The following is a 27958-nucleotide window of genomic DNA, read 5'->3' as shown; positions in this document are numbered from 1 at the left end:
TATTTGTAAATTTTTTAAAATTGAATTCCCTGTACTTTTAAAATTTGAAATAGAAAAATATTTAAATAACTGTTCATCTTTTTGCCATTCTGCTTGCTTAATACTGTGTTTACCAGCTTCTTTTTCAAGCTTCAAAAGTAATTCATCTAATTGCATTATTTCACTTATCACTTTTTAGTTCTATTTAAATATATGTACAATTTGTAACAAACACCCTTTTGGTTTTTTTCTATATTTTCTTGATTTTCTTCTTTAGTTTGGGTATATCCACGACCGGTCACTTGAGTGTGCAAAACGAAATCATTCGGGTTCGTTTTCTCACCCACGCTCAGCGGCCATCATTTTTACTGCTGAATCAATTGGGCCTGCTGAGTGCAATTGGCATTGCGGTTCAGCAACAGCTGACGGCGATGCCACTTACACGCAGGGGTGTGTTTTGTTGCGTAAAGGCGGGTAACGCAGTGCGGTTATACAGCTGCTACCACTCATAACTACTATCTTCGTAGTAGAGTCGGTAGCAATGCTGAACATCAGCCCCTGCCCCCGTCTTCTCCCCCCCCCCCCCCCCTCTTTTCCGGCAGCAATCGTGCAGGTCAGGGAAACAGACTCTTAGTCCCTAACCCCGTTTGCACCGTTTGCCAGCACAGAACATATATGTTTGCGACATCCGCCCAATGCAGCTCCTGCCTTTGGCGGTGCCACTTTCCCAGATGTTCTGGTCTCCGCGACGGCAACCCCCCGACGGGTTTCATTGCGCCATGTTGCCAGGTCGCAAACCCCAATCTACCGGGTACCCCAATACTTGTCCAAGGACGCCCAGTCCCAGGGCCATAACAGCAGTTGCGTGCTGGCCTTCCTCAACCCAGGCGTAGTCACCCGTCACTTACTCCCAGAGTGGCGACGTCTCCCCCTATGCACTTCAGAATTCTGCAGTTAAACTGTAATGGATTAACTGGGAAGATCACGGAGATAGTCGATTTCATGAAGCGGCACATCATCTGCATTGCTGCGATTCAAGAGACTAAACTCACAGCAAGATCTGCACTGCAAAACTGTACTGGGTGTAATGTCCACAGAAAAGATCGCATGAGCGGAAATGGAGGCGGGCTCGCGTTTATCATACACCACTCTGTGCAATATCATATATTTGATCCTGGCATCGACCGCAGGGACAATGTCTTAGAACGTCAAGGCCTATCTGTCCGGTCAGGCGATGCAAACCTAGAAATCATCAACATCTACATCCCTCCTGCCACCTGTTTCCCCAGTGGATACCGCCCTAATATTAGCGCCTTACTCACTGGCAACAATCGCATTATCTTAGGCGACTTTAATGCCCATCGCGATCTATGGCATTCAAACTTGCGGGCGGACAGTAGGGGTGAGATGTTGGCGGATCAAATAGAAGAAACGACGTTCTGCACAATAAACGGAGACGCCCTCACATGTATGGTAGGAAGCTGTCACAGTTCGCCGGATATCTCAATCGTGAGCGCAGAACTCGTAAACTGCGTCAACTGGCAGCCGATGGTAACATTGGCATCCGACCACCTGCCTATACTTATTTCGTTCGAGCGTACCACCGACTTCATCGTTACAGAAAAACGCATTTCCATTAACTTTAAAAAAGGAAAGTGGTACGAATACAAATCTTCTACAGACAACCTCTTTTCTGCCCTCCCTATCCCGACTGATGCCCGCCAAGGGGAGCGTGCTTTCCGCAAGGTCATTGAATCCGCTTCGGCACGTTTCATTCCCGCCGGGAGAATTCCCGAAAGGAGGGACATAAACCAACGCATCAGATTGCTTGTGGATGAACACAAGCGGGCGAAATGGGAGGAGCACCTAAGAGGTTGTAACCTCTCTGCCGGCGTGGGTAAACTTTGGTCCACTTAAAGTCGAATCCGTCTAAGCACAATGACAAAGTTTCCATCGCCTTCGGCGATAAAGTGCTGTCGGATTCGAAAAAATGCGCGAGCGCTTTCTGCCGTCAATATGTAATGCATTCTACGGTCGACAAAGATAGACGGAGGGCCAACAGACACGCACATAAACATAAATTCAGCGCGTCACCAATTACCATCACCGCCAGAGAGGTTGAAGATGCCATTGGTCACGCTAAACCATCCAAAGCAGTGGGCCCAGACGGCATAGCCATGCCGATGCTTAAAAGCCTAGGGAAAGAGGGTTTCAAATACTTAGCACATGTCTTCAACCTGTCTCTTTCCACCTTTGTCATACCCGAAAAATGGAAAATGGCCAAGGTGGTCCCGCTACTAAAGCCTGGGAAACCAGCTAACATAGGAGAGTCGTATCGTCCGATATCTCTCCTATCGCCAGTAGCAAAGACGCTTGAAGCCATTTTGCTCCCCTACTTCCAAGAAACAGAAAAATGCCGGAGTTATGAAATGTTTCAAGTGCGGCAACCCAGGTCACATTGCACGTCATTGCAGCACCAGTCCTAATAGTTCCAACAATTTGGGTGGCCGTAAACGCACAGCTGAAGGAGATGAGCAAATCTCCAAATTCACTCAATCGTTAAACGAAAGCGTCAGCCGCAAGGGGCGACACCTGGCTCCCGCAATTGAATGCCCCATAAGGTCGCGGAAGAATTGGTCGGTGATAATGCCAGCTTTCGCGAGGCGAAGAAACTGGAGAGATCAGGGAGGTAGCCGTTTATTTTATTGCATAGCTCATCGATCTTTGGGCCTGCGCCTGTGGCCCTTATTGTGCAGTCATCGGCGTAGGAAACGATTGTGACTCCTTCCGGTGGGGAAGGTTGCTTAGATATGTAGAAATTAAACAAAATTGGGGATAGGACACCACCCTGTGGTACCCCTTGTTTAATTCTCCTTGGTTTTGATGTTTTGTTTCTAAATTGCACCGATGCCTGCCGACCACCCAGATAATTTGCGGTCCACCTTTTAAGACATGGGGGAAGGGTAGACCCTTCCAGGTCTTGCAGTAACGAGCCATGGTTGACCGTATCAAAAGCTTTTGATAGGTCTAGCGCTACGAGTACTGTTCTATGGTGGGGGTATTGATTTAAACCGCAATTTATCTGGGTGCTAATGGCATTTAGCGCGGTGGTAGTGCTATGGAGTTCTGAAGCCATGCTGATGAGAGGCTAGCTGCAAATTTGCTTGGAAATAAGGGAGAAAAATGGCTTCAAGCGTCTTTGCTACTGGCGATAGGAGAGATATCGGACGATACGACTCTCCTATGTTAGCTGGTTTCCCAGGCTTTAGTAGCGGGACCACCTTGGCCATTTTCCATTTCTCGGGTATGACAAAGGTGGAAAGAGACAGGTTGAAGACATGAGCTAAATATTTGAAACCCTCTTTCCCTAGGCTTTTAAGCATCGGCATGGCTATGCCGTCTGGGCCCACTGCTTTGGATGGTTTAGCGCGACCAATGGCATCCTCAACCTCTTTAGCGGTGATGGTGATTGGTGACGCGCTGAATTTGTGTTTATGTGCGTGTCTATTGGCTCTCCGTCTATCTTTGTCGACCGTAGAATGCATTATATATTGTCGGCAGAAAGCGCTCGCGCATTTTTTCGCATCCGACAGCACTTTGTCGCCAAAGGCGATGGAAACTTTGTCTTTGTGCTTAGTCGGATTCGATAGGGACTTTACGGTGGACCAAAGTTTACCCACACCGAGAGGTTACAACCTGTTAGGTGCTGCTCCCATTTCGCCCGCTTGTGTTCGTCCACAAGCAATCTGATGCGTTTGTTTATATCCCTTATTTGGGGGTCGCCTGGATCAATCTGTCTTATAAGGTCACGTTCTATCGCTAATTTTGCGGCCTCCGCCGGGAAGTGGGCCGGATTTCGGGAATTCTCCCGGCGGGAATGAAACGTGCCGAGGCGGATTCAATGACCTGCGGTCGATGCCAGGATCAAATATATAATATTGCACAGAGTGGTGTATGATAAACGCGAGGCCGCCTCCATTTTCGCTCTCGCGGTCTTTCCTGTGGACATTATACCCAGAGCAGGCCTGCAATGCAGATCTTGCTGTGAGTTTAGTCTCTTGAATCGCAGCAATGCGGATGTTGTGCCGCTTCATGAAATCGACTATCTCCGTAATCTTCCCAGTTAGTCCATTACAGTTTAACTGCAGAATTCTGAAGTGCATAAGGGGAGACGCCGCCACTCTGGAGGTAAGTTACGGGTGACTACGCCTGGGTTGTGGAAGGCCAGGACGCAATTGCTGTTGTGGCCCTGGGACTGGGCGTCCTTGGGGTACCCGGATGATTTGGGTTTGTGACCTGGCAACATGGCGCGATGAAACCCGTCGGGGGGTTGCCGTCGCGGAGACCAGAACATCTAGGAAAGTGGCACCATCCAAGGCAGCAGCTGCATTGGGCGGATGTCGCAAACATATATATTCTGTGCTGGCAAACGGTGCAAACGGAGGTAGGGACTAAGAGTCTGTTTCCCTGACCTACACGATTGCTGCCAGAAAAGAGGGGGGGATAAGACGGGGGCAGGGTCTGATGCTCAGCATTGCTACCGACTCTACTACAAAGGTAGTAGTTATGAGTTGTAGCAGCTGTTTGAGTTGTTGGCGCCGTGGGGCGCTAGCAGCAGCGGGTACTTGTTGTGGCTTGCTGAGCAGCGGGGCTGCTGGAAGGTAGTGGGGGCGCTTAGGCGTAGACTACGGGATGCCCTTGGGCGTGAACAGCAAGGAGCCACAAAAGATTTATAAAAGTTACGTGGACGTCGGGTTTTGGGATCAAGCCCAGAACAACCTGTCCGGTGCAACCATCCCTTACACGAGACACACTGAACAGAGTATGACCGTCCTAAAAAGATTCTTTGCCGGCAGATGCAGCAAAACCATTTCTCAGGACCGGGGTCAGGAGACGGACCCGGATTGGATTCGATGCCTTCCCGGAGTAAGAGAATATGGAGCAGTCCTGCTGCAAGGAGCTGCTGGGAGGATGACAATTTCATTTCATTTATTAAAGGAAATATATATTAGTACAATAAGATCATGTATGATCTTTTATAGTACAACAGACATTAAATGACAGGATAATAATAAAACATTCAAGTTTTAAATTTAACACATTAACCTAACATATTTAAGGTATATAAAATAATATATGATGGAAACCAAAACAGATTCATAACAGAATATGCTCACTACAATTCATAAAGGAAAAAAAAGAAAAGTTTAACGTTAGCAAATATTCGCTCCCAACGCTTACGAACGCTTACAAAAAACAATTAGGAAAATAAAAACGAACTTAGTATTAAAATCGGTTATATCTAAATATACAGTAAGCCATTTTCGGAAACAGAATTGCTAGTTTGGTACCAGAATACTTAAGATAATAATAATAATAATTGACTAGAAGATATGTAGGTAAACTCAGTTTCAAATCAAGACATTCATTGACGAAAGAACGAATATATAACATTCTTAAAGTTGCTTTTACTTAACCTATTGCGAATTGAGTTCGGGATGGAGTTCCATATGCGGATAGCATTGACAAAGAATAGCCTTGTAGAGTTCAAATAGTTGTAGTTTGGTAAAATTATGTCACATATGCGAGCAGACTGCGAAAGAGTCAACTTGTTATATAAGTAACTGGGCACTTTATCTGCCATAATACGATAAAGGAAAATGCAGTTCCTCGCTCTAAGGTAATCAGAGACCTCACAACCCAACAAACGAGTCCTCCATTCAGATACATGGTCAAATCTTGCTAAGCCAAAAACATATCGCGTTACATGATTGAAGGCTACATCAATTTTGTGTGCAGACTTGGAATCTAGTTTGCTGTATACACATTCCGCATAACAAATACTTGGCAATAATAATTGTATAGCCATCTTTCTTCTTATTTCTAGCGGGGTAAAGGCCGCCGATACTCTTAAGTTTCGTAGGGTATAGTAAACTTTACTGATGACAGAATTAACGTGATCAACACGGACAGATTAGAATTTATGACGAAGCCCAGATTCGTCGCTTTAGAAACATATTTCAGACAGTTAACATTAATGTAAAGATTTGTTAGATCCTGAAAGTTAATATGCTTTTTTGAAATGGGAAGTACATACGATTTAGCACTGTTAAGAGCAAGGAGATTCGTAGATGCCCAATGGGATAAGGATGACAGGTCACTGTTAAACTTGGCACAAAGTTCAGAGGCTTGCCCCTGCATCGCTGACATATAGATCTGGATATCATCTGCGTAGGCATGTATCTGCGCATGCTGGCAGGAGCTGAAGATGTCATTTATAAATAGACAAAATAGTAGCGGTCCCAATATAGAACCTTGGGGTACACCAGCGAGCAATGGCCTAATGTCAGATATTTCTGATCCAACCTTAACACGCTGCGCTCTACCTCCCAAGTAGCTCATCATTAATTTTACCGCAGAGTCACTAAATCCGAAGTAGGCTTTCAGCTTCATACATAGCAAACTATGGTTAACTGATTCAAATGCCTTTGAAAAATCGAGCATACACAACAATGTTAATTGATTTTTGTCATAGGATAGACGTATGTCATCCAGAATTTTTATAACAGCTGTGGCGCAGCTGTGCTTAGATCTAAACCCCGACTGCATCGGTGAAAGCAATTTGTATACAGTTATATGCGAGTGGATTTGTTCAGATAACAGGGACTCAAGGGTCTTCGATAGAGCGGGAAGGATGCTTATGGGACGAAAATCAGACGGACTACCAGCACTTCTATTTTTAGCTACCGGAAGAATGATTGCAAGCTTCCATGCATCATGGAAGCACGAAGTTGTAATACAATGGTTGATGATATGTGTTAGGGTTGGCAAAATATGAGGAAGAATTATTTTTAGAAATTTTAGCGGGATTCCATCAGCACCAATCGCGTTTGAGCGGATCTTACAAACACATCTTGCAACATCAATCTCCGAGACGGCACAAAATTCAAATTGCTGAACCGATGAAATTTGTGGGAGGGACGCAACAAATTAAATGGGGTCACACTGAAATGACAGTACTTGGTCGGGAAAAATCCCGAGTCACTCCGGTACATAGAACCGACTGCCTTGGGAAGCGATAATAGATGTCCAGCTTATTACTATAATGTGTACGGATGAATGAGATAAGGAACAACTAACGAAGTGTCAGCAAGAAGATACAGATCTGTCACATGTTATGCAAGAGCTCGAAACAAACGAAAGACCAAATAGAGAGGGGATGTCAGCAGAGAGTCCTATTGCGAAGTCATATTGGGCACAGTGGAACAGTTTAGAGTTTATATCCGGTTGCTTGCATCGAGTATTGGAGAGTGAAGATGGTCAATGTAAGAGGAAACTGATATTATCTTGTTTGGTTGATTTTCCGACAGGGTGGATAAATGATGTATATTGGAACGATTTTCCGTCATCCCTTGTCAAATTTGGTTTTGAGACAAACCGGTTTCGGCGTTGTGCCATCATCAGTGTCGATTTTCGTTCTGATCTGTTGTTGTCATTTGTCCTGTATTTATAGTTCGTAGGTATATGAGCAGGTATTGTCAAATTGATGCTTGTGTATATTTAGTTATGTGTATGTGCTGTGTGTTCGTTCAGAACCGAGGGTGGTTTACTAATCGATTTGTGTGGCTGACTGGGGTAGGTAGAAATCTGTGATTTTAGTCGTTTGACCTTCTTTGTCGGTTTTTTGTTTTGGTGTGTTAATTGTTTTGTGTTTATTTGTTGTTGTGCGTTTGTCTGTTGTACCTGTGTGATTAAGTTGTTTCCTGTAAACAAGTTTTAAAGGCTCGAATATTGTGTCAGAAATGGTGTTTATCTGTTCGTTTATTATTCTACCGTCGAATGTTTTCTGTTTGTAGATTTCCATGTTTTCGAGTACGTTGAGACGTCGGCCCTTTTCTTGTATGTGAAGAACCCTAACTGTTTTATTGATGTTTCCTGGGGAACATTCATTCTCGACCATGTGATTCGCGAAGTTAGACTCGGGTATAATGTTTGGATTCCGTATTTTTTTGTTGTAATCTCTAATATGTTCTCTGAACCTCGTTCTTATTTGCCGTCCTGTTTGTCCTATGTAACTATGCTGGCATCCGCAGGTAAGCTTGTATACGCCGTGGCTGCTAAACCGATCCTCTGAGTTAATGTTAGTTCTTAGTTTTCGCCCTAGATTGTTCGATGTTTTGAATGCTGTGTTAATGTTATATTTTTTAAAGAAGTTTGCCAATTTATATGTTGCCTTTCCAGTATATGTCATAGTCGTCCAGCTATTATTTTCCTTTTCGTTATTTCTTTTTGGTTCTCCATTTGTCCTTCTGAGCTTATCTACTAGTGCTTTTTTATATCCGTTGTTTGCAGCGATATTATATATGACCTCAAGTTCTCTCTTATATGCCTCTTGTGTAAGAGGTGTTCTTTCAAGTCTATGTACCAAGTGCCTTAATGCTGCATTTTTATGATGTTGATGATTGTGTATTATTGTGTCGGTGGCCGTTGACTTTCTATATATGTCATAGTTAAATCTTTTGGCTTCTTTATCAGTATTTATCGTGAGGTCGAGATAGTTGATTCCTCCGTCTTTTTCGGTTTCCATTGTAAATTTTATATTGCCGTGCTGTTTGTTGAGGTACTCCAGTACGAGCTCTTCGTTATTAGTAGTTAAAACGCATATTATGTCGTCCACGTATCTAGCATAAAATGACACGCCTAATTTGGACTTCAGCTCCTGTATGTACTTTTCTTCCAGATTTTGCATGAACACTTCCATAAGAATTGCTGATGTGGGGCTTCCCATTCCAACACCGTTTGTTTGTCTATATATTTTATTGTTGAATTTAGAATAGTTTTGACGTAAAGTGGTTCTTAGCGTATTTGTGATTTGCATACTTTTCACTTTGTTTTTTGTGTTATGAACTATTGTTGAGCTAACTATGTCCAAAGTCTCCGATAGTGGTATAGATGGGTATAAATCTTTTATGTCAAAAGATACCAATTTGCTGTTTCTTGTTAGCTCTACGGTCTCGAGTCTCTCTATTAGTTCTGTTGTGTTAGCTATTGCATATTCGTTCCTTAGCTCCAGAGTATCTATCAATATCGTTTTTAAATATTTGGACAGTTTGTAACATGGTGCCGATTTAAAATTAATGATGGGCCTCATTGGCGTGTCCGGCTTGTGGATTTTTGGTAGCGCAACCAGTGGAGGAGCCTGATATTTGTTCCCAGGAAAAGGATTCCTGACGTTCTCAGTGAGCTACACAACGGTCCAAATGGAGGCCATCTTGGAATTACGAAGAGAAGATTAAGCAGAGATTCTATTGGGTTGGTTGCCGTCAGTCGGTCACTGAGTGGATTGCCAACTGCGAGGTTTGCAGCAGAGCGAAAGGGCCCAAAACCCAAGTCATGGCCAGATGAAGCAAAACAGGTGCACCATTTGAAGGGATCGCTATATATATCGCAAGTCCATTTCCTACTAGCAACTGCGGAAACAAATATGTACTGGTGGTTATGGATTATTTCAGCAAGTGGCCAGAGGTATACCCAATCCCAAATCAGGAAGCGGAAATAAACATTTGGGTTGCGAGGTATGGTGTCTCAATGGAGTTACATTCTGACCAAGGGAGAAATTTTGAATCAGCTGTGTTTCAAGAAATGTGTAAGACATTGGGCATTCGAAAAACACGGACAACTGCATTCCATCCTCAGTCCGATGGTATGGTGGAACGATTCAATAGAACCTTAAGGAAAGTAGTGGACAAGTCCCATAAGGAATGGGATATACACATATCATTACTCTTGATGGCTTACCGATCGCCAGTGCATGAGACAACGGGCCAAACCACCGCAAAGGTAATTCTTGGCAATGACCTTCGATTGCCATCTGATTTGAAGTTTGGGATAAATGCCGACAAGATGAGTGACAAGATGAAAGCCAGATACGATAAAGCAATTAATTCGGAAGGTTTTCAGGAAGGAAATTTGGTGCTGTTATACAACACACAACGAAAAAAAGGTTTGTCCCCGAAATTAAAGTGCAATTGGGAAGGCCCATACAAAAGCTCTGTAAAGTTGGCACCTACATGTGCGAGTAACTAAAAAAACCATATCTCATTCGTTTGTCCACCGTTTGTCCATATTTGTCCAGGAAAAATTTTCGTTTGTCCACCTTTTGTTAAAAAGTTATTTCAAAAAAAAAAAAAAAATCGTGTGTGAAGGTGGCACTTCCATTTGCGAGTAATTAAAAAATCCAAATGCCATTTGTTTGCCCACGTTTGTCTAGGAAAAAGTTTCGTTGTCCACCTTTTGTTAAAAAGTTATAACAAAATTATTTTTTTTTTTTTTGAAAAACCCCAATTTTTTTTTTCGCTTTATTGTGCTAAATCGTATGTCCATGTTTGTCCAGGAAAAATTTTCGTTTGTCCACCTTTTGTTAAAAAGTTTTAACAAAAATATTTTTTTTTTTTTCGAAAAACCGCAAAAATAAATTGTTTTTGCTTTATTTTGCTAAATCGTATGTCCGTCGTTTGTCCGTCGTTTTTCCATGTTTGTCCATGAAAAATTTTCGTTTGTCCACCTTTTGTAGTTAAAAAGTTATTTCAAAAAAAAAAAAAAAATCGTGTGTGAAGTTGGCACCTCCATTTGCGAGTAATTAAAAAAACCAAATGCCATTCGTTTGTCCATTGTTTTCCCACGTTTGTCCAGGAAAAATAACTTCACCATATGATGCCATACGAAGTATCGACTATGAATAAAGAAAATATGCAAAGAAGGCAATTGGGATAAGGTTTACAATAACAAAGGCATAACGTGGCTGAAGGCGTTTGTAACACTTCAACCATAGTAGGAGTGCGGGTTCAAATCCCACTCCCGGGAGAAAAGGCTTTGAAGAGATTTACAAGGTATAATCGAAACATCTGTCGCCTTGTCCGTCCTGATGTCACGTTGTGCAAATTTTTCCCAAATTATTAAATAAGAAACTTTTTTTTTTCGAAAACCCCAAAATTTCTTTTTCGCTTTATTGTGCTAAATCGTATGTCCGTCATTTGTCCATGTTTGTCCATGAAAAAATTTCGTTTGTCCACCTTTTGTTAAAAAGTTGTTTCAAAAAAAAAAAAAAAATCGTGTGAAGTTGGCACTTCCATTTGCGAGTTTTTTCGCCTCGCGAAACCTGTCATTGTCACCGACTAAATCTTCCGCGACCTTATTTACAACATGGACGCCCCAAATGTCGACCATATTGAACATCCACGTCGATGGCACTACGCTACCGACTGTCCTACACCCCAAAATCTTGGGTGTGACGTTTGATCAGGATCTACATTTTGGTGCGCACGCAACCGCAATTGTTCCAAGAATTCAGAGCCGTAATAAAATCCTCAAATCCCTTGCTGGCAGTACCTGGGGAAAAGATAAAGAAACGCTCTTGACCACTTACAAAGCAATTACCCAGCCGATTACGTGCTACGCGTCACCCATATGGTCGCCAAGCCTAAAAACCACCCACTGGAAGAAACTACAGGCCTGCCAAAATACTGCTCTCAGAATCGCCACGGGCTGTCTTCTTATGTCCCCCGAACACCATCTGCATAATGAGGCGAGAATACTCCCCATCAGGGAGAGAAATGAGATGCTGACCAAACAGTTTCTGTTGAATACCCAGAAACCTGGGCATCCCAACAGACATCTGATTGACGAACCAGCACCGCCTAGGGGCCTAAGGAGTCATCTCCGTAAGCATTTTGAGGAAATACGGCACCTGAGAACCCAGCCGTATGAAGCGGAAAAACACAAGCAGGTCCTTGGTGAACTCCATAGACAGGCGTCGGACCTTTATGTCGGAAATTGCCCGGTGAATCCAGTACTTGAAGAAAAATATCCAGAACTCGCAGAAGAGGAACGCATACTCCCCAGGGAAACGCGTCACTCTTGCTCAACTTCGTTCTGGATACTGTAACAGGTTAAACTCTTACCTATCCAGAATCAACCCCGACATACAAAATGTATGCCCTGCTTGCAATGTGTCCCAACATGACACCAACCATCTCTTTAATTGTAATGTGGAACCAACGCCTCTAACACCCCTTTCCTTATGGTCCGCCCCTGTTGAAACGGCAAGTTTCCTTGGACTCCCGTTAGAGGATATTGATGACAATTTGTGATCGGTCGCGGCTATTAGGTGGGGCGAGCATTGCTACAACAACAACAACAGTAATTAAAAAACCAAATACCATTCGTTTGTACATCGTTTGTCCACGTTTGTCCAGGAAAATTTTTGTTTGTCTACCTTTTATTAAAAAGTTATTTCAAAAAAAAAAAAATCGTGTGTGAAGTTGGCACCTCCATTTACAAGTAATTAAAAAAACCAAATGCCATTCGTTTGTCCATCGTTTGTCCACGTTTGTCCAGGAAAGTTTCGTTGTCCACCTTTTGTTAAAAAGTTATAACAAAATTATTTTTTTTTTTTTTTTTGAAAAACCCCAAATTTTTTTTCGCTTTATTGTGCTAAATCGTATGTCCATCGTTTGTCCATGTTTGTCCAGGAAAAGTTTTCGTTTGTCCACCTTTTGTTAAAAAGTTATTTAAAAAAAAAAAATTGTGTGTGAAGTTGGCACCTCCATTTGCGAGTAATTAAAAAACCCCGTTTGTCCAGGAAAAATTTTCGTTTGTCCACCTTTTGTTAAAAAGTTATAACAAAAATAATTTTTTTCGAAAAACCCCCAAAAAAATTTTGTTTCTCTTTATTGTGCTAAATCGTATGTTCGTCGTTTGCTCATGTTTGTCCAGGAAAAATTTTCGTTTGTCCACCTGTTGTTAAAAAGTTATTTCAAAACAAGTAAGGAAGGCTAAGTTCGGGTGTAACCGAAAATTACATACTCAGTTGAGAGCTGTGGAGACAAAGTAAGGGAAAATCACCATGCTGTAAAAAGAACCTAGGGTAACCCTGGAATGTGTTTGTATGACATGTGTATCAAATGGAAGGTACTAAAGAGTATTTTAAGAGGAAGTGGGCCATAGTTCTATAGATGGACGCCATTTAGGGATATCGGATTGGACCAGGCCTGACTCTAGAATTTGTTTGTACGATATGGGTATCAAATGAAATGTGTTAATGATAATTTTAAAAGGGAGTGGGCCTAAGTTCTATAGGTGGACGCCTTTTCGAGATATCGCCATAAAGGAGGACCAGGGGTGACTCTAGAATTTATTTTGTACGATATGGGTATCAAATGAAAGGTGTTAATGAGTATTTTAAAAGGGAGTGGGCCTTAGTTCTATAGGTGGACGCCTTTTCGGAATATCGTTATAAAAGTGGACCAGGGTTGACTCTAGAATGCGTTTGTACAATATGGGTATCAAACGAAAGGTGTTAATAAGTGTTTTAAAAGGGAGTGGGCCTTAGTTCTATAGGTGGACGCCTTTTCGGGATATCGCCATAAACGTGGACCAGGGGTGACTCTAGAATCCGTTTGTACAATATGGGTATCAAATGAAAGGTGTTAATGAGTATTTTAAAAGGGCGTGGGCCTTTGTTCTACAGGTGGACGCCTTTTCGAGATATCGCCATAAAGGTTGACCAGGGGTGACTCTAGAATTTGTTTGTACGGTGGATGCCTTTTCGAGATATCGCCATAAAGGTGGGCCAGGGGTGACTCTAGAATGTGTTTGTACGATATGGGTATCAAATTAAAGGTATTAATGAGGGTTTTAAAAGGGAGTGGCCCTTAGTTGTATATGTGAAGGCGTTTTCGAGATATCGACCAATATGTGGACCAGAGTGATCCGGAACATCATCTGTCGGGTACCGCTAATTTATTTATATATGTAATACCACGAACAGTATTCCTTCCAAGATTCCAAGGGCTTTTGATTTCGCCCTGCAAAACTTTTTCATTTTCTTCTACTTAATATGGTAGGTGTCACAACTATTTTACCAAGTTTTTTTCTAAAGTTATATTTTGCGTCAATAGACCAATACAATTACCATGTTTCATCCCTTTTTTCATATTTGTTATATAATTATGGCATTTTTTTCATTTTTCGTAATTTTCGATATCGAAAAAGTGGGCGTGGTCATAGTCGCATTTCGGCCATTATTTAAACCAATACAAAGTGAGTTCAGATAAGTACGTGAACTGAGTTTAGTAAAGATATATCGATTTTTGCTCAAGTTATCGTGTTAACGGCCGAGCGGACGGACAGACGGTCGATTGTGTATAAAAACTGGGCGTGGCTTCAACCGATTTCGCCCTTTTTCACAGAAAACAGTTATCGTCCTAGAACCTAAGCCTCTACCAAATTTCAGAAGGATTGGTAAGTTTTTGTTCGACTTATGGCATTAAAAGTATCCTAGACAAATTAAATGAAAAAGGGCGGAGCCACGCCCATTTTGAAATTTTCTTTTATTTTTGTATTTTGTTGCAACATATCATTACTGGAGTTGAATGTTGACATAATTTACTTATATATTGTAAAGATATTATCTTTTAAAATTTGAATTTAAAATTATTTTTTTTTAAAGTGGGCGTGGTCGTCTTCCGATTTTGCTAATTTTTAATAAGCAGATATATAGTAATAAGAGTAACGTTCCTGCCAAATTTTATCATGATATCTTCAACGACTGCCAAATTACAGCTTGCAAAACTTCTAAATTACCTTCTTTTAAAAGTGGGCGGTGCCACGCCCATTGTCCAAAATTTTACTACTTTTCTATTCTGCGTCATAAGTTCAACTCACCTACCAAGTTTCATCGCTTAATCCGTATTTGGTAATGAATTATCGCACTTTTTCGATTTTTCGAAATTTTCGATATCGAAAAAGTGGGCGTGGTTGTTGTCCGATATCGTTCATTTTATATAGCGATCTGAGATAAGTGCCCAGGAACCTACATACCAAATTTCATCAAGATACCTCAAAATTTACTCAAGTTATCGTGTTAACGGACAGACGGACGGACGGACATGGCTCAATCGATTTTTTTTTCGATACTGATGATTTTGATATATGGAAGTCTATATCTATCTCGATTCCTTTATACCTGTACAACCAACCGTTATCCAATCAAAGTTAATATACTCTGTGAGCTCTGCTCAACTGAGTATAAAAAAAAATTCGTGTGTGAAGATGGCACCTCCATTTGCGAGTAATTAAAAAAACCAAATGCGATTAGTTTGTCCACGTTTGTCCAGGAAAAATTTTTGTTTGTACAAACGATTTTCGTTTGTCCACCTTTTTTTGCAAAGTTATAACAAAAAAATTTTTTTTTTCGAAAAAACCCGAAAAATTTTCTTTTTCGCTTTATTGTGCTAAATTGTATGTCCGTCGTAATTAAAAAAAACCAAATGCCATTCGTTTGTCCATCGGTTTTCCTCGTTTGCCCACGTTTGTCCAGGAAAAATTTTCGTTTGGCCACCTTTTGTTAAAGTTATTTCAAAAAAAAAATCGTGTGTGAAGTTGGCACCTCCATTTGCAAGTAATTAAAAAAACCAAATTCCATCCGTTTGTCCACGTTTGTCCAGGAAAAATTTTCGTTTGTCCACCTTTTGTTAAAAAGTTATAACAAAAATAATTTTTTTCGAAAACCTCCAAAAAAGTTTTTTTTTCGCTTTATTGTGCTAAATCGTATGTCCGTCGTTTGTCCATGTTTTTCGAGGAATAATTTTTGTTTGTACAAACAAAAAAAAAATCGTGAGTGAAGTTGTCACCTCCATTTGCGAGTAATTAAAAAAACCAAATGCCATTCGTTTGTCCATCGTTTGTCCAATAAAAATTTTTGTTTGTACAAACAAAAAAAAAATCGTGTGTGAAGTTGGCACCTCCATTTGCGAGTAATTAAAAAAAACCAAATGCCATTCGTTTGTCCATCGTTTGTCCAGGAAAAATTTTTGTTTGTACAAACAAAAAAAATCGTGTGTGAAGTTGGCACCTCCATTTGCGAGTAATTAAAAAAACCAAATGCCATTCGTTTGTCCAGGACAAATTTTTGTTTGTACAAACGAAAATTTTTTCCTGGACAAACGAATGACATTTGGTTTTTTTAATTACTCGCAAATGGAGGTGCCAACTTCCCACACGATTTTTTTTTTTTTGAAATAACTTTTTAACAAAAGGTAAAAGGTGGACAAACGAAAATTTTACCGGGGCAAACGTGGACAAACGATGAACAAACGAATGACAATTTTTTTTTAATTACTCGCAAATGGAGGTGCCAACTTCACAGAGCTCCATACAAAGTTATAAAACGGCTCAACGATGTAGTTTACCGTATACAAACCATTGGCAAATCACGAAAAAAGATGAAAGTGGTTCATTTGGAAAGTCTGGCAGCGTTTAGATCAGAAAATTTGGCTGATCGGGACGATCCGACTTAGGTGGAGGGCAGTATGATGAATATTACCATCACTATGCTGTTAGTAAGAAAGCATAACAACAAAAACATGAAACAGCCACTCTTATATACATGTACACATTAAAGCTAGCGACACTTATCTAAAAGGCAACGAAGAAATCTCTCACACACACAGATGTAGTCATCAGCCGAAGTAGTAACTCACATATACACACGTATATAGCTGGTAACTAAGCAGGAGATACAAAAACTTCTAGAAGGTGAAACGTCCAGACCTTTGGAGAAATATACGGACGAGGCAAAAGAGAGTATAAGAGCAGCGCAAGCTGAGTAATAACTAATCAGTTTTAATTTAAACACGCTATTGGTTGTGAAGTATAATTGTGTGACTCACTCCACGTAATAAAAAAATATCTGCTGACTACCCTAAATACGCAATGATTTGGGTGGGTGGCTTGGAATCACGTCCTTTTCAACCTCCCACACATCGCAGCCCTACTTGTTGTGTGTCAAATATACAACAGCTGCTAGAAATCACGTCCATTCCGACAGCACTAATACTCAATTCCCGTTGGTCGGCATCACAGTCCATTCCGACGACTGATTGAATAATACATATACATATTTTATATTATAATTTTGTTCAATGTGTATGCTTCTGTAATTTATCTGTAATCCGTAACTATATTTAGTCTGATTAATTGTTAAATTTATAGACTAATAAACAAATAAATAAAAGTACTACTCCCAAAGTAATCTAAATAAGTTTGCAATGCTGAATATTGGAGTGATTTATTCAACAGCGATTCGAACGTTAGCAGAAGGTGCATAAATATCAGAAATCCCCAGAATTCGTTACAATATGCAATATACCACCCTAGTAGAAGAATGCACATTACTCAGGGAGACACGAGTCACCCTGGCCAAACTACGTTCTGGATACTGTAACAGGTTAAACTCTTACTTGTCCAGAATCAACCCCGATATACGTAATGTGTCCTGCATGTGATGTGTTCCCACATGTCACCATCAATTGTAATGTGTAACCTAACACTTATCTCCCTATGGTCCGCTCCTGTTAAAACAGCTAGTTTCCTTGGACTCCCGTTAGAGGAATTTGATGACGATTTGTGTGTTTGTGCCCATTGTAAGGGGCGAAGCACTGTTAATACAACAACAACAGCAACTTGGGCTCGCCAGAGCATCTGTTGTTAAAGAAACTGGATTCGCCACGGGTATGTGAGGTTGACAATTGAGTTGGAGAAGCTATAAATTGCGCTGGCAACCCCTTGAATCATTTCAGTATTTTAGTCGCCTCTTACGACAGGCATACCTACCGCGGGTATTTTCTAATCCCCCTAACCCGATGTGTGACACTTCCTTCAAGGTTCATTGATAGTGCGAAGTACTACTTTCTAACTGGCATATATGTGGGATTAGGTACTTAAGTACGAATTAGTCAACCAGACTGGCAACCTCTAAATTGGTATGTTAAAGGCAACCCTTTAACATAACCGTACAATTTGACGAAAGCAAGCCGGGATTCAAGGGGTTGTGTAGCGCAATATATAGTTACTCCAACCCAATTGTCAACCTCACCTTCGAGCGGCGAATCCCGTTTCACTAACAGACGAGGCTCTGGCGACCCCAAGCTCCTCATGGAACTTAGGGATGGGGAGGGAGGGATGGCCTGAAGGTTTAATGTGGCCATATAAATCGTTCCCGAGATGGTCGGGCCAGCACCTTAATGGTGCTGTTACCGGAGCGTATCGGATCTGTATCCGACAAAGGACCATCACATCGATAACACTCCCCAAAGCCTTCGGGGAGTAACCTAACACCAACAACAACAACAACGAAAGCAAGCCCATGATGGCCGACCTAGTTTTAACTGTCCGCTTTCAGACAGATATAGACCGTTGTCAGTCGTCGCCGCGTAAAAATCAAATTATTAATAGAAGTCAAATGTGTTTAATGGTTAACTGTTGTAATACCATAAAATGACAAATGTAAAACCAAATGCGAAACAACTAACTAAATGAAATTGTAATAATCTTGAAACTAAATAAAAATAAAAGCGAACTTAAATCGTGAAAAACGTTTAATTAATTGACATGAAATCCCACATATATGTATTATGTTGGACAGCCATGACCGTTTAACGGTTAAGCGCCAATTAAGTAAGTAATATGTGTTATGGTAGTTAAAACAATTGTCATACCTGTATCATGTCCGTTTTTCCTGTAAACCGTTGATAGACTATCGATTGATTTTTGCATGTATGACGCAGCTGTAGTTTCTTTATTCAATTGATTGGAATACGTCGTCGGATCGTCAAATCTAATCACTTTCATATCTGTACAGTCATTTGTAACATAATTGCCTGCTTCAAAATAAGACGTAGGACAGTCATTTTCTGCAAATTGTTCGTATGTTGGTTTTACATCGACCTCTGTAATTGACATAATTAAATATATGGAGTACATTCCTTAGTTTATAGCAATTATTCATGTAGTTACCAGCCGAGCTTTCAAAATTCTGCAAAGAATCAGTCTCAAGTCGAATCACTTTCATATCTGTACAGTGATTTGTAGCATAATTGTCTGCTTCAAAATAAGACGTAGAACAGTCATTTTCTGCAAGTTGTTCGTATGTTGGTTTTACATCGACCTCTGTAATTGAATTAATTAAATTCATGGATTACATTCCTTAGTTTATAGCTATTATTCATGTAGTTACCAGCCGAGCTTTCAAAATTATGCAAAGAATCAGTCTTAACTCTAAAATTTTGCACATCTTCTGATTTTACAGATGCTGTGTGTTTTAATGTTCCACTGTAGTGTGGAGTTAGTTGCCGCAATTTATTCTGCCCTTCCGCCACCTTGCTCAAAAACTTGTCCGTGCTTTCAGCATCCATAAGGCAGGCAGCGCATAGCCATTTTGACGATACGTCATCTTCACTGAACTGGCAGACAAAATGATAAATTAGATTTAAAAAACGCACTCAATATAAATCATAATTGTACCTCGATTTTTAAGTAGCCAAGAGTCCGTCTAAATAAAGTAATATATTCTTCGCAATCCTCATTTAAAAGCTCGATCATATTCTCTCGCATTTCGGCACAAAGCTGACAAAGATGCTTTTCTTCAGATTCAGTATATACTTGAAATTCCATGATGTAAGCCAGGATGTTCTAACTATTTTTATCTTTCAATAAATTTCTGTCTATTTTTTGCAAATACTTTTATATGACTTTTCAATATTAACTAGTGATGGAACGATATTTCGCTATTGGGGATTGCACCGCCGTGAATGAAAAATCGCTAATAGCGATAGCTATTGCTATCCAAATATGTATATCAGTGATTGTCATTTTGGCAGCATTTCGCCCATAGCGTTGCGCCATGATTTCGCCAATAGCATTGTACAGGTCTACAAGTAGGATATGTAGCAGCACGCACATACACAGCCACGCTCACCTGATAAAATGCTTGTTCTTGTTCGTTTTTTTGTGGATGCTATTTGGCACTGTTGTACTTCTTAGGACAAAAAAAGTTTAGTAGCTGCTATCGAAAACTGCTTACAATTTTTTTTCTTATATTACAAAGAAATATACTTATTTACTTTCAAACGAGCACTTAATTACATCTCTCTTTAATAACCATATATTTTGGACAATTTAAATTAACAAATTGTGATACTTTATTACCGGGGACGATTGCTAAAACACGACCAAAACCGTCGGGGGAGGTATTAATAGACGCGTTTTGGCCTCGCTTCCAATAATTCGAATACCTTTTCTATTCGGACTATTGACAACAGGACAAAACGCGTCTATTCATTTTTCTTTCCGTATTTTTGGACGGGTTATTGCAGTCGACCTAGGTTTCAAACTGTTTTTCGCGGAGAACTTTTGAACGGGTAGAAAAACTTAACTCACGTGTTTGTATTCTTAATTCTGAAATAACTACGCGTCCTCATATACCCCAATTGAAGACTTTTTTATAATTTTCTGAAGGACCCATATGGGTGTACTTAAAATTTCCTTCTAAATTCGTTCAAAAAAATTTACCATCACAGCAACCCATATCTGATATTCCGATCCCTTTTTTGCTTCCCTGTGTCGCTTTCGACGAAGCAACCCCGTAATTTTGACACTTCGTTCAGTGTCAAAACTCATGTTCCACGCAGGTTCCACTGGGTTCCACGCTAGTTTGACACTGACCGAAATGTCAAACTGCCGTGTGTTAGAAAGGGGAAGAAATTGTTTCCCTCTCATACATATCATACTTGTAAACTTGTACAATGGCCAATAGCAACATTTCTTCATGAAGCTATATTTCTTCACTCGGTTGTGCTTACTTTTAGCTAGTTTGTTCTTTCATGCGACATTATTTTGAATTAATATATTTATAAACGACGTTTTGATCTGGTTGGGTGCAAAAATTTGGTTGTATTAATTTATTATAAATCCGTTTTAATACCGAGTGAAAGATGAGAGCAAATTATAGAAAACAAAGAAGTGAAATGTGGCAATTTTATGAGCCCATAAATGAAACGCATGCAAAGCCCGGCGATAATTGGAAAGTCCCCGTTCATATAAATATTTCATGAAGTGTATAAAAGAGATTAAATTGTAGGGTTCTTATTATTTTTATTTTACTTTGTATTTTAGTTACTTTGAACTTTTTAATTTTTAAATGTATTATCAATATTTTAAGTTTCAATATTGATTTTCAATTTTCAAAAATTTTCATTGTTGTGAAAAATAAAGAAAGAATTTGACGCATACTTTTAGACGTGTTTAAAAAAATATAATTTAAATTTTTGTTATAAAATAAAAACGTGGTTTCAATTTCCACACTGGCGATCTTGCTTTAGTGATAAAATGAACTAACTTCAGTGATATTGTTATGCACAAATGGAAGTAAAAAAAAGTATATAACAAATAAGAGCAGACAAAAAAAAACAAAAAAAAAAAAAGACAAATATGTGCGAATTGTAATAAAATCATAACAGATAACGAGCAAAAAAAAACAAAAAAGTCAATTGTGCAAAATGAGAAGAATCTCAAACTAAAAATTAATTAACAAAACAACAGACATTCATTCCAGTTTACATCGGTCAAAAAGCATACACGCCGAATTGGAAATAGCTTAAACAAAAGCAAAACCAACAACAAATATTTAATCAACAAAATATGAACATTTTGATGTAACACTCGGACATTTACAACTGAACAATTACGCCATTATCTGCCATTGCATCACAGTTTTGCTCGCCGCAGCTGGTCAAACTATTGAAAATATATTTACAAGGTACATAAAAAAAATAATAAGCGATATAGCCATAGCATCCAAGAAAATATTACAATCAATACGAAACGAATTTCGTATATCGTTACCCGAACGTTTACCTCATATAGAACCAATATCTAATGCAGAAAGTCAGATTCGTCAAGAAGTTTCATAAATTTCAACTCAGTACAAAGATTTGTTACATCGTACGAACTCCCTTCAATACCGTATATCCAAATTGAACGTGTATCAAAAAGAATTTATAGAATAATGTGTAGTCTTTCAAGCTGATCCAAATCACTACTTCTGTTGCTCTTAGATGTGTATAAGTGTACCATTTATCATTAAATGCGATGTTAAGTAACAACAACAACAAAAATTAACCACATAACTCATCAATATTGTATCATCCAACTATATTGAGGACACGCAATCTCAACAAAGCCATTGCATAAACACAACTGTTATTTTTGAGTTCCCTGATTGAGCAGCTAAAACATCAAAAGCCATTGCATTAACAGCAACAAACTGCACATTCACAGCAAGTATTTTGGTGAACAGTTATATTTATATTATATGTGTTTCTGTATGTATACTAATATATAGATATATTATTATTATTATTGTAAACTCTCTCTTTATAGAATAACTAGTTTATTTTACTGTTTTGTTAATTAATTTTTTTTTTTTTAATTTTTTTTCATTTAATTCAATATGATTCGTTCACCACAACATACAACGCAAACATCTACATTTACTAACAATTTAAACGACACTTTGATAGATTTACCACATGACACTTCTCAACAACAAATTACAAATCCATATGCAAATGTTACTCAAAATGAAATTTTGTCAGTTTCAGTAAAACTTCCACAATTTTGGACTAATTGTCCGGAAGCGTGGTTTATTCATGTCGAAACACAATTTAGTACTAAAAACATTACACAAGAAAACACTAAATACGAACACATCATTACAGCACTTCCGCAGGAAGTGATAATAACTATTTTGGATTTTATCCAAAATCCCCCCATTAATAACAAATTTACTGAACTTAAAAAAGTGTTGATAGAAAGACACTCACTTAGCGAAAATTCGAAACTTGATAAAATTTTAAACGATTCTGAGATGGGTGATCGTAAGCCATCAGAATTTTATCGTTCATTAATTATATTAGCCGGATCAAATTTTAGTGAAAATATTTTAAAGAAAATTTGGATGCGTAAACTTCCTAAAAATTTGAGTATGATTTTGGCTAGTTCGAGTTCTAATAAAATTATCGAATTAACAAAATTAGCAGATAATATTTGGGAAGTGATAAACAAAAATGAAGTATTTTCGGTTAATAATTTTTCGGATACAAAAGCACAAAATTCTGTTGTTGAAAACTTGGTTAATACCACCTCTTTGGTGAGTGAAAATTACCAGAAACTTTCTTTGGAGTTAGGTGAAATTAAAACAGAAATGTATCGGAATCAATCTAGGCCGCGTTCTAATCCTAGAAACAATTTTAGAAATTCTTTTAGACGTCGATCTAACTCGCGTAATGATCCAAATTGGTTGTGTAGATTTCACTACAATTTTGGAAATAATGCTAGAAGTTGTGAACATCCTTGTTCTTATAACAAAAAACAAAGACTCAACAAACTAAATTCTTCCGTTGTTGCAGCGACAAACAACGGAAACTTAGAATTTTCGACGCGTCGCTTATTTATTTTGGATAGAGAAAACAAACAAAATTTTTTAATTGATAGTGGAGCAGAAATTTCGGTATTACCCGCGTCTAAATTTCCTCATACGAAACGTTCAGACATAATTCTCACTGCAGCTAATGGCTCAACAATTGCCACTTATGGGAAAAGGCTTTTAAACATAAATTTGGGTTTAAGACGTGAATTTCCCTTTACATTTTTGATTGCGGATATAGCCAAGCCAATAATTGGCGCTGATTTTCTTTATAAATATGGTCTTCTTATAGACATTAAACATAAACGTTTAGTAGATCCATTAACCAATCTCTCAGTTAATACAGTATCCTACTTTTGTGATATTCCATTACCTAAACTATTTGTGGTTGACAATCAATTTACAAAATTATTAAAAGAGTTTCCGTCACTTATTTCAGAAACAGATTATACTAAACCTGTTAAACATACAACAGTACATCGACTTGTAACAGAAGGTAGTCTTCCATTTTCTAAGTCCAGGCGCTTATATCCGGTAAAATACAAAGTCGCGAAAACGGAGTTTGATTTCTTAGTTAAAACAGGCATTTGTCGGCCTTCAAATTCTTCAGTAGCTTCACCTTGTACCTAAAAAAGAGTTGAATGATTGGCGTCCATGTGGTGATTTTAGAAGATTGAATATTGTAACTGTTCCCGATCGCTATCCCTTACCTCATATTCAAGATTTTAATATGAACCTTCATAATAAAAATATATTTTCAAAATTAGATTTAGTTGGGGCATATCACCAAATTCCTATGGCTGAAGAAGATATTTATAAAACTGCTATCACAACTCCTTTCGGTATGTTTGAATTCATGAGAATGCCTTTCGGACTCAGAAATTCTGCACAAACTTTTCAACGATTCATAAATGAGGTAGTAGGTGACTTAGATTTTGTATATGCTTACATCGACGACTTACTTATTGCAAGTACAGACGAAGAACAACATTTAAAAGATTTACGTATCCTTTTTCAACGCCTTACAGAGTACGGTTTAAACATTAAACCAAGTAAATGTACTTTTGGTGTAACAAATATAGATTTTTAGGACATAACATTTCTGGAACAGGTATTCGACCTTCCGATGAAAAGGTATCAGCTATTCGCAATTTCGAACGTCCAAAATCAGTTAAGCAGGCACAGAAATTTATTGGTATGGTAAATTATTGTCATAGATACATTCCAAAACTAGCAGAATTTAGAAACGAAATTTATGATCTAATTAACAAAGTAAATAAGAAACGTGACAAAACCTTGGTATGGGACGAGAATTCGAATGAAGCTTTTGAATGCATTAAAGATAAATTTTCATCTACGATATTGTTAAATCATTTTAACAAAGTTGCTAAATTATCATTAACAGTAGATGCATCTAACACAGCGATTGGGTGCGTTATACAACAAAATTACAATAATAAAATTGAGCCCATTGCATTATTTTCTAAAAAACTTTCTGCAACTGAAATTAAGTATAGTGCTTTTGATAGGGAATTATTGGCGATTTATTTAAATATAAAATATTTTAGATATATTTTGGAAGGACGACAATTTACAGTTTATACGGACCATAAACCTTTGACTACTGCTTTAAATTCAAAAACAGAACGAAGTCGTAGACAAACGAGACACTTGGAATTTATAGCACAATTTACTGATGGCATACAATACAGTAAAGGAGAATCCAATGTTGTAGCAGATACGCTATCTAGAGCTTTTGAGGTTAATGCAATATATAATACAGAACTGAATTTTAAAATTTTACAAACTGAACAACAAAAAGATGATGACTTAAATCAACTTGTATCTGATTCTCAATATCTAAATTTAAAGTTAATTAATATTCCCATTTTAAATTTTAATATTTGGTGTGAAATTTCAGGAGAAACTTCTGGGCCATTTGTACCGAGTAATTTGCGAAAGACAGTATTTGATATTTTACATGGAATAGCACATCCGAGTACAAGAGCTACACGACGGCTCATAGTTAAAAAATATTATTGGCCTAATATGAATAAGGATATTAATGTTTGGTCAAAAGAGTGTCTTAATTGTCAGAAGTCTAAAATTTATCGTCATACAAAATCCCCTGTTGTCAAAATTCAAATTCCCAAAAATAGATTTGAGCACATCCATTTAGATATAGTTGGACCATTACCTATTTCGAAAGGACATCGCTATATTTTAACGATCATTGAAAGATTTACCCGATGGCCTGAGGCATATGCATTAAAAGATATTTCAGCATCTACAATTGCAAATAAGTTTTTTAGAGAACATATTTCTCGGTTTGCAGTTCCGTTAAAGATAACAACTGATCAAGGTAGTCAATTTACATCGAAATTGTTTTCAGAGTTAACTAAATTACTTGGTAGTCACCAAATTACAACATCCGCATATCACCCTCAAGGAAATGGTATGGTTGAAAGGTTTCATAGACAATTAAAGACTACTATAATAGCTAGAGAGGACACAAATAATTGGTATGACGAGTTACCTGTCAAATTACTTGGTTTGCGATCTATTTACAAAGAAGATATTTCGGCTACACCAGCGGAAATGGTTTTCGGTCAGAATATACGTTTACCAGGGGAACTTGTTGTGCCATCAGCTAAAAATTTCTCATCAACTGAAGTTTTAAGTAATTTACGTGAACATTTTCGAAATGTTAGATCAAATTTAAGTCATCATAAAGATGCGGATACTGGAATTTATGTTCCAAAAGATCTTCAAACTTGTAAATTTGCATTCGTTCGAGTCATTAATAGACATTCATTACAACAACCATATGAAGGACCTTACAAAATTGTGGAAAAAGACCAAAAATGTTTTAAACTTGAAATAGATAATAATATTAAAACTATTCCTATTGATATATTAAAGCCTGCAATAATTGAGACAACAGACACAAACAACACCAAGAATTTACATAAAAAGAGAGTTACATTCAATTTGTTTAATGATAAATTTTCTTGAAAGGGGAGTAATGTAGGGTTCTTATTATTTTTATTTTACTTTGCATTTTAGTTACTTTGAACTTTTTAATTTTTAAATGTATTATCAATATTTTAAGTTTCAATATTGATTTTCAATTTTCAAAAATTTTCATTGTTGTGAAAAATAAAGAAAGAATTTGACGCATACTTTTAGGCGTGTTTAAAAAAATATAATTTAAATTTTTGTTATAAAATAAAAACGTGGTTTCAATCTCCACATAAATGACTGAATTTTTTTTGTGAATCACGCCAAATAGACCTGGGTCTTTAGACTTGGTCTAAGATTGGTTGCCTCTGTCATTCCTAAGATAATACTTCTAGGCAGTAGCCGTTAACAGTTTTATAAAATTTGTGTTTTTGATGGAAAAATAAAAGAATTATAGAAATATATACCACTCGTCTTATTCTAAACTGATTATCTCAAACTTTAGGTTTTTTGGGAGAATGCAATTTAAGTATTGTCATATTATATGGTTGAATTCTCCGGCTAATCTCTAGGGCACTGAAGTGGGTGGCCAATTTTCTGTCAAAGAATATTTTTATAATAGGTTGAAGAATTTTTTATGTTTTTCCTCTACATTTTTCATTCAAAATTAATTCACTTTACTATAAAAACATTATGCAGCCAAATACAAATTTCAAAATAAATTCATACGGAGCATTTCTGAACACATCGGTGTAGTATAAAAATAATAGGTTCATCTCTTTGAGTGTAATACGAGATTGAACATAATATCGTCAGCCAGTTAATAATATATATCATAATCTATATATATAAAAATCAAATCTTATGTGTGTGTTACCTATGGAAACGTATATCCCACACTTCAATCATCACCAAATTTTGGATATAGGCTCCTTCGATCAACACGAAGGTTATAGGCTAAAAATAATTTCGATATATAACAGGGGCGTGGCACCTCCCATACAAATGGAATCTTTGGTACTGCATAACTCTGAGGGTATACATACCAGAACATTGAACGTCAGTAAGGAGTTATATGAGGTCAATCCCTAACACCACCAAGAAAGTGAGGAATTGGGAAAAAGAGGGCGTGGCACCTCCCATACAAATGGAATATATCATACTGCATATCTCTGGATGTAGTAATGGTAGGATAATGAAAATTGTTAAGGAGCTATATGACGTTAAGTCCTAACACCTCCAGTAAAATGTGGAATTGGGAAAAAAGGGGCGTGGCACGTTCCCTACAAATGGGATTTTTCAGAACTATGGCTGCCGTACAAACTTAGATTATTTTAACGCCTAAAGTTTGACTGCATTGTTGAGTTTAGCTGTTTTTCCTTTTGGCCGTATAGTAATCTGCCGCCGTTAAAAAAATTTGTTAGCTTCAGTATATCTACATCTTCTATAAAAATCAAATTCTGTGTGTGTGTTTTTTCCTTATGAGACATATTTCCCACACTTCAATCATCACCAAATTTTGGCTATAGGTTCCTTCGATCAAGACGAAAGTTTTTCATATTTAGAATTAAGAATTTTAAATAAAAATTTTTTTTGGCTATGCGAACGAGCAGTCTTAGCTCCCAAAAATTTTCATGTATACAAAATCAATGATCGCATTCAAAACCAAATTCCTGGTGAAGTGACGAAATATAA

At 38.1% G+C, this 27958-nt stretch overlaps 2 protein-coding genes across 9 annotated transcripts in view; one reads left to right on the top strand and one right to left on the bottom strand.

Moving 5' to 3' along the window:
• The window catches only part of LOC137252278 (uncharacterized), a 271447-nt gene that overhangs the window by 70744 nt on the left and 172745 nt on the right, over positions 1-27958 (bottom strand). For 4 of the 7 annotated variants that reach the window (XR_010953493.1, XM_067787766.1, XM_067787767.1 and 1 more), the window contains 2 exons: positions 18835-18987; positions 18537-18767 (listed from right to left, as the gene is read on the bottom strand). Coding sequence is in view for 6 of the 7 variants with exons in the window: in XM_067787766.1 (XP_067643867.1) it covers positions 18537-18767; positions 18835-18987 (384 nt within the window). In the remaining variant the exon portion in view is untranslated. Of the gene's footprint in view, positions 1-18536; positions 18768-18834; positions 18990-19050; positions 19281-19341; positions 19733-27958 lie in introns of those variants that run through there. The other 3 variants (XM_067787763.1, XM_067787764.1, XM_067787765.1) reach the window with 3 other exon arrangements.
• Positions 20639-27958, top strand: part of LOC137253016 (uncharacterized) — a 62788-nt gene continuing 55468 nt past the window's right edge. The window contains exon 1 of one of the 2 annotated variants that reach the window (XM_067789231.1): positions 20639-21634. The gene's annotated coding sequence lies outside the window, so the exon portion shown is untranslated. The remainder of the gene's footprint in view (positions 21635-27958) is intronic. The other variant, XM_067789242.1, reaches the window with a different exon arrangement.

The sequence above is a fragment of the Eurosta solidaginis genome, chromosome 5, assembly GCF_040869045.1.
Source record: "Eurosta solidaginis isolate ZX-2024a chromosome 5, ASM4086904v1, whole genome shotgun sequence".
In the NCBI taxonomy this organism is placed as follows: domain Eukaryota; kingdom Metazoa; phylum Arthropoda; class Insecta; order Diptera; family Tephritidae; genus Eurosta; species Eurosta solidaginis.
Note: the sequence above shows the minus strand (reverse complement) of the source record. Positions and strands in the feature narration are given on the sequence as shown.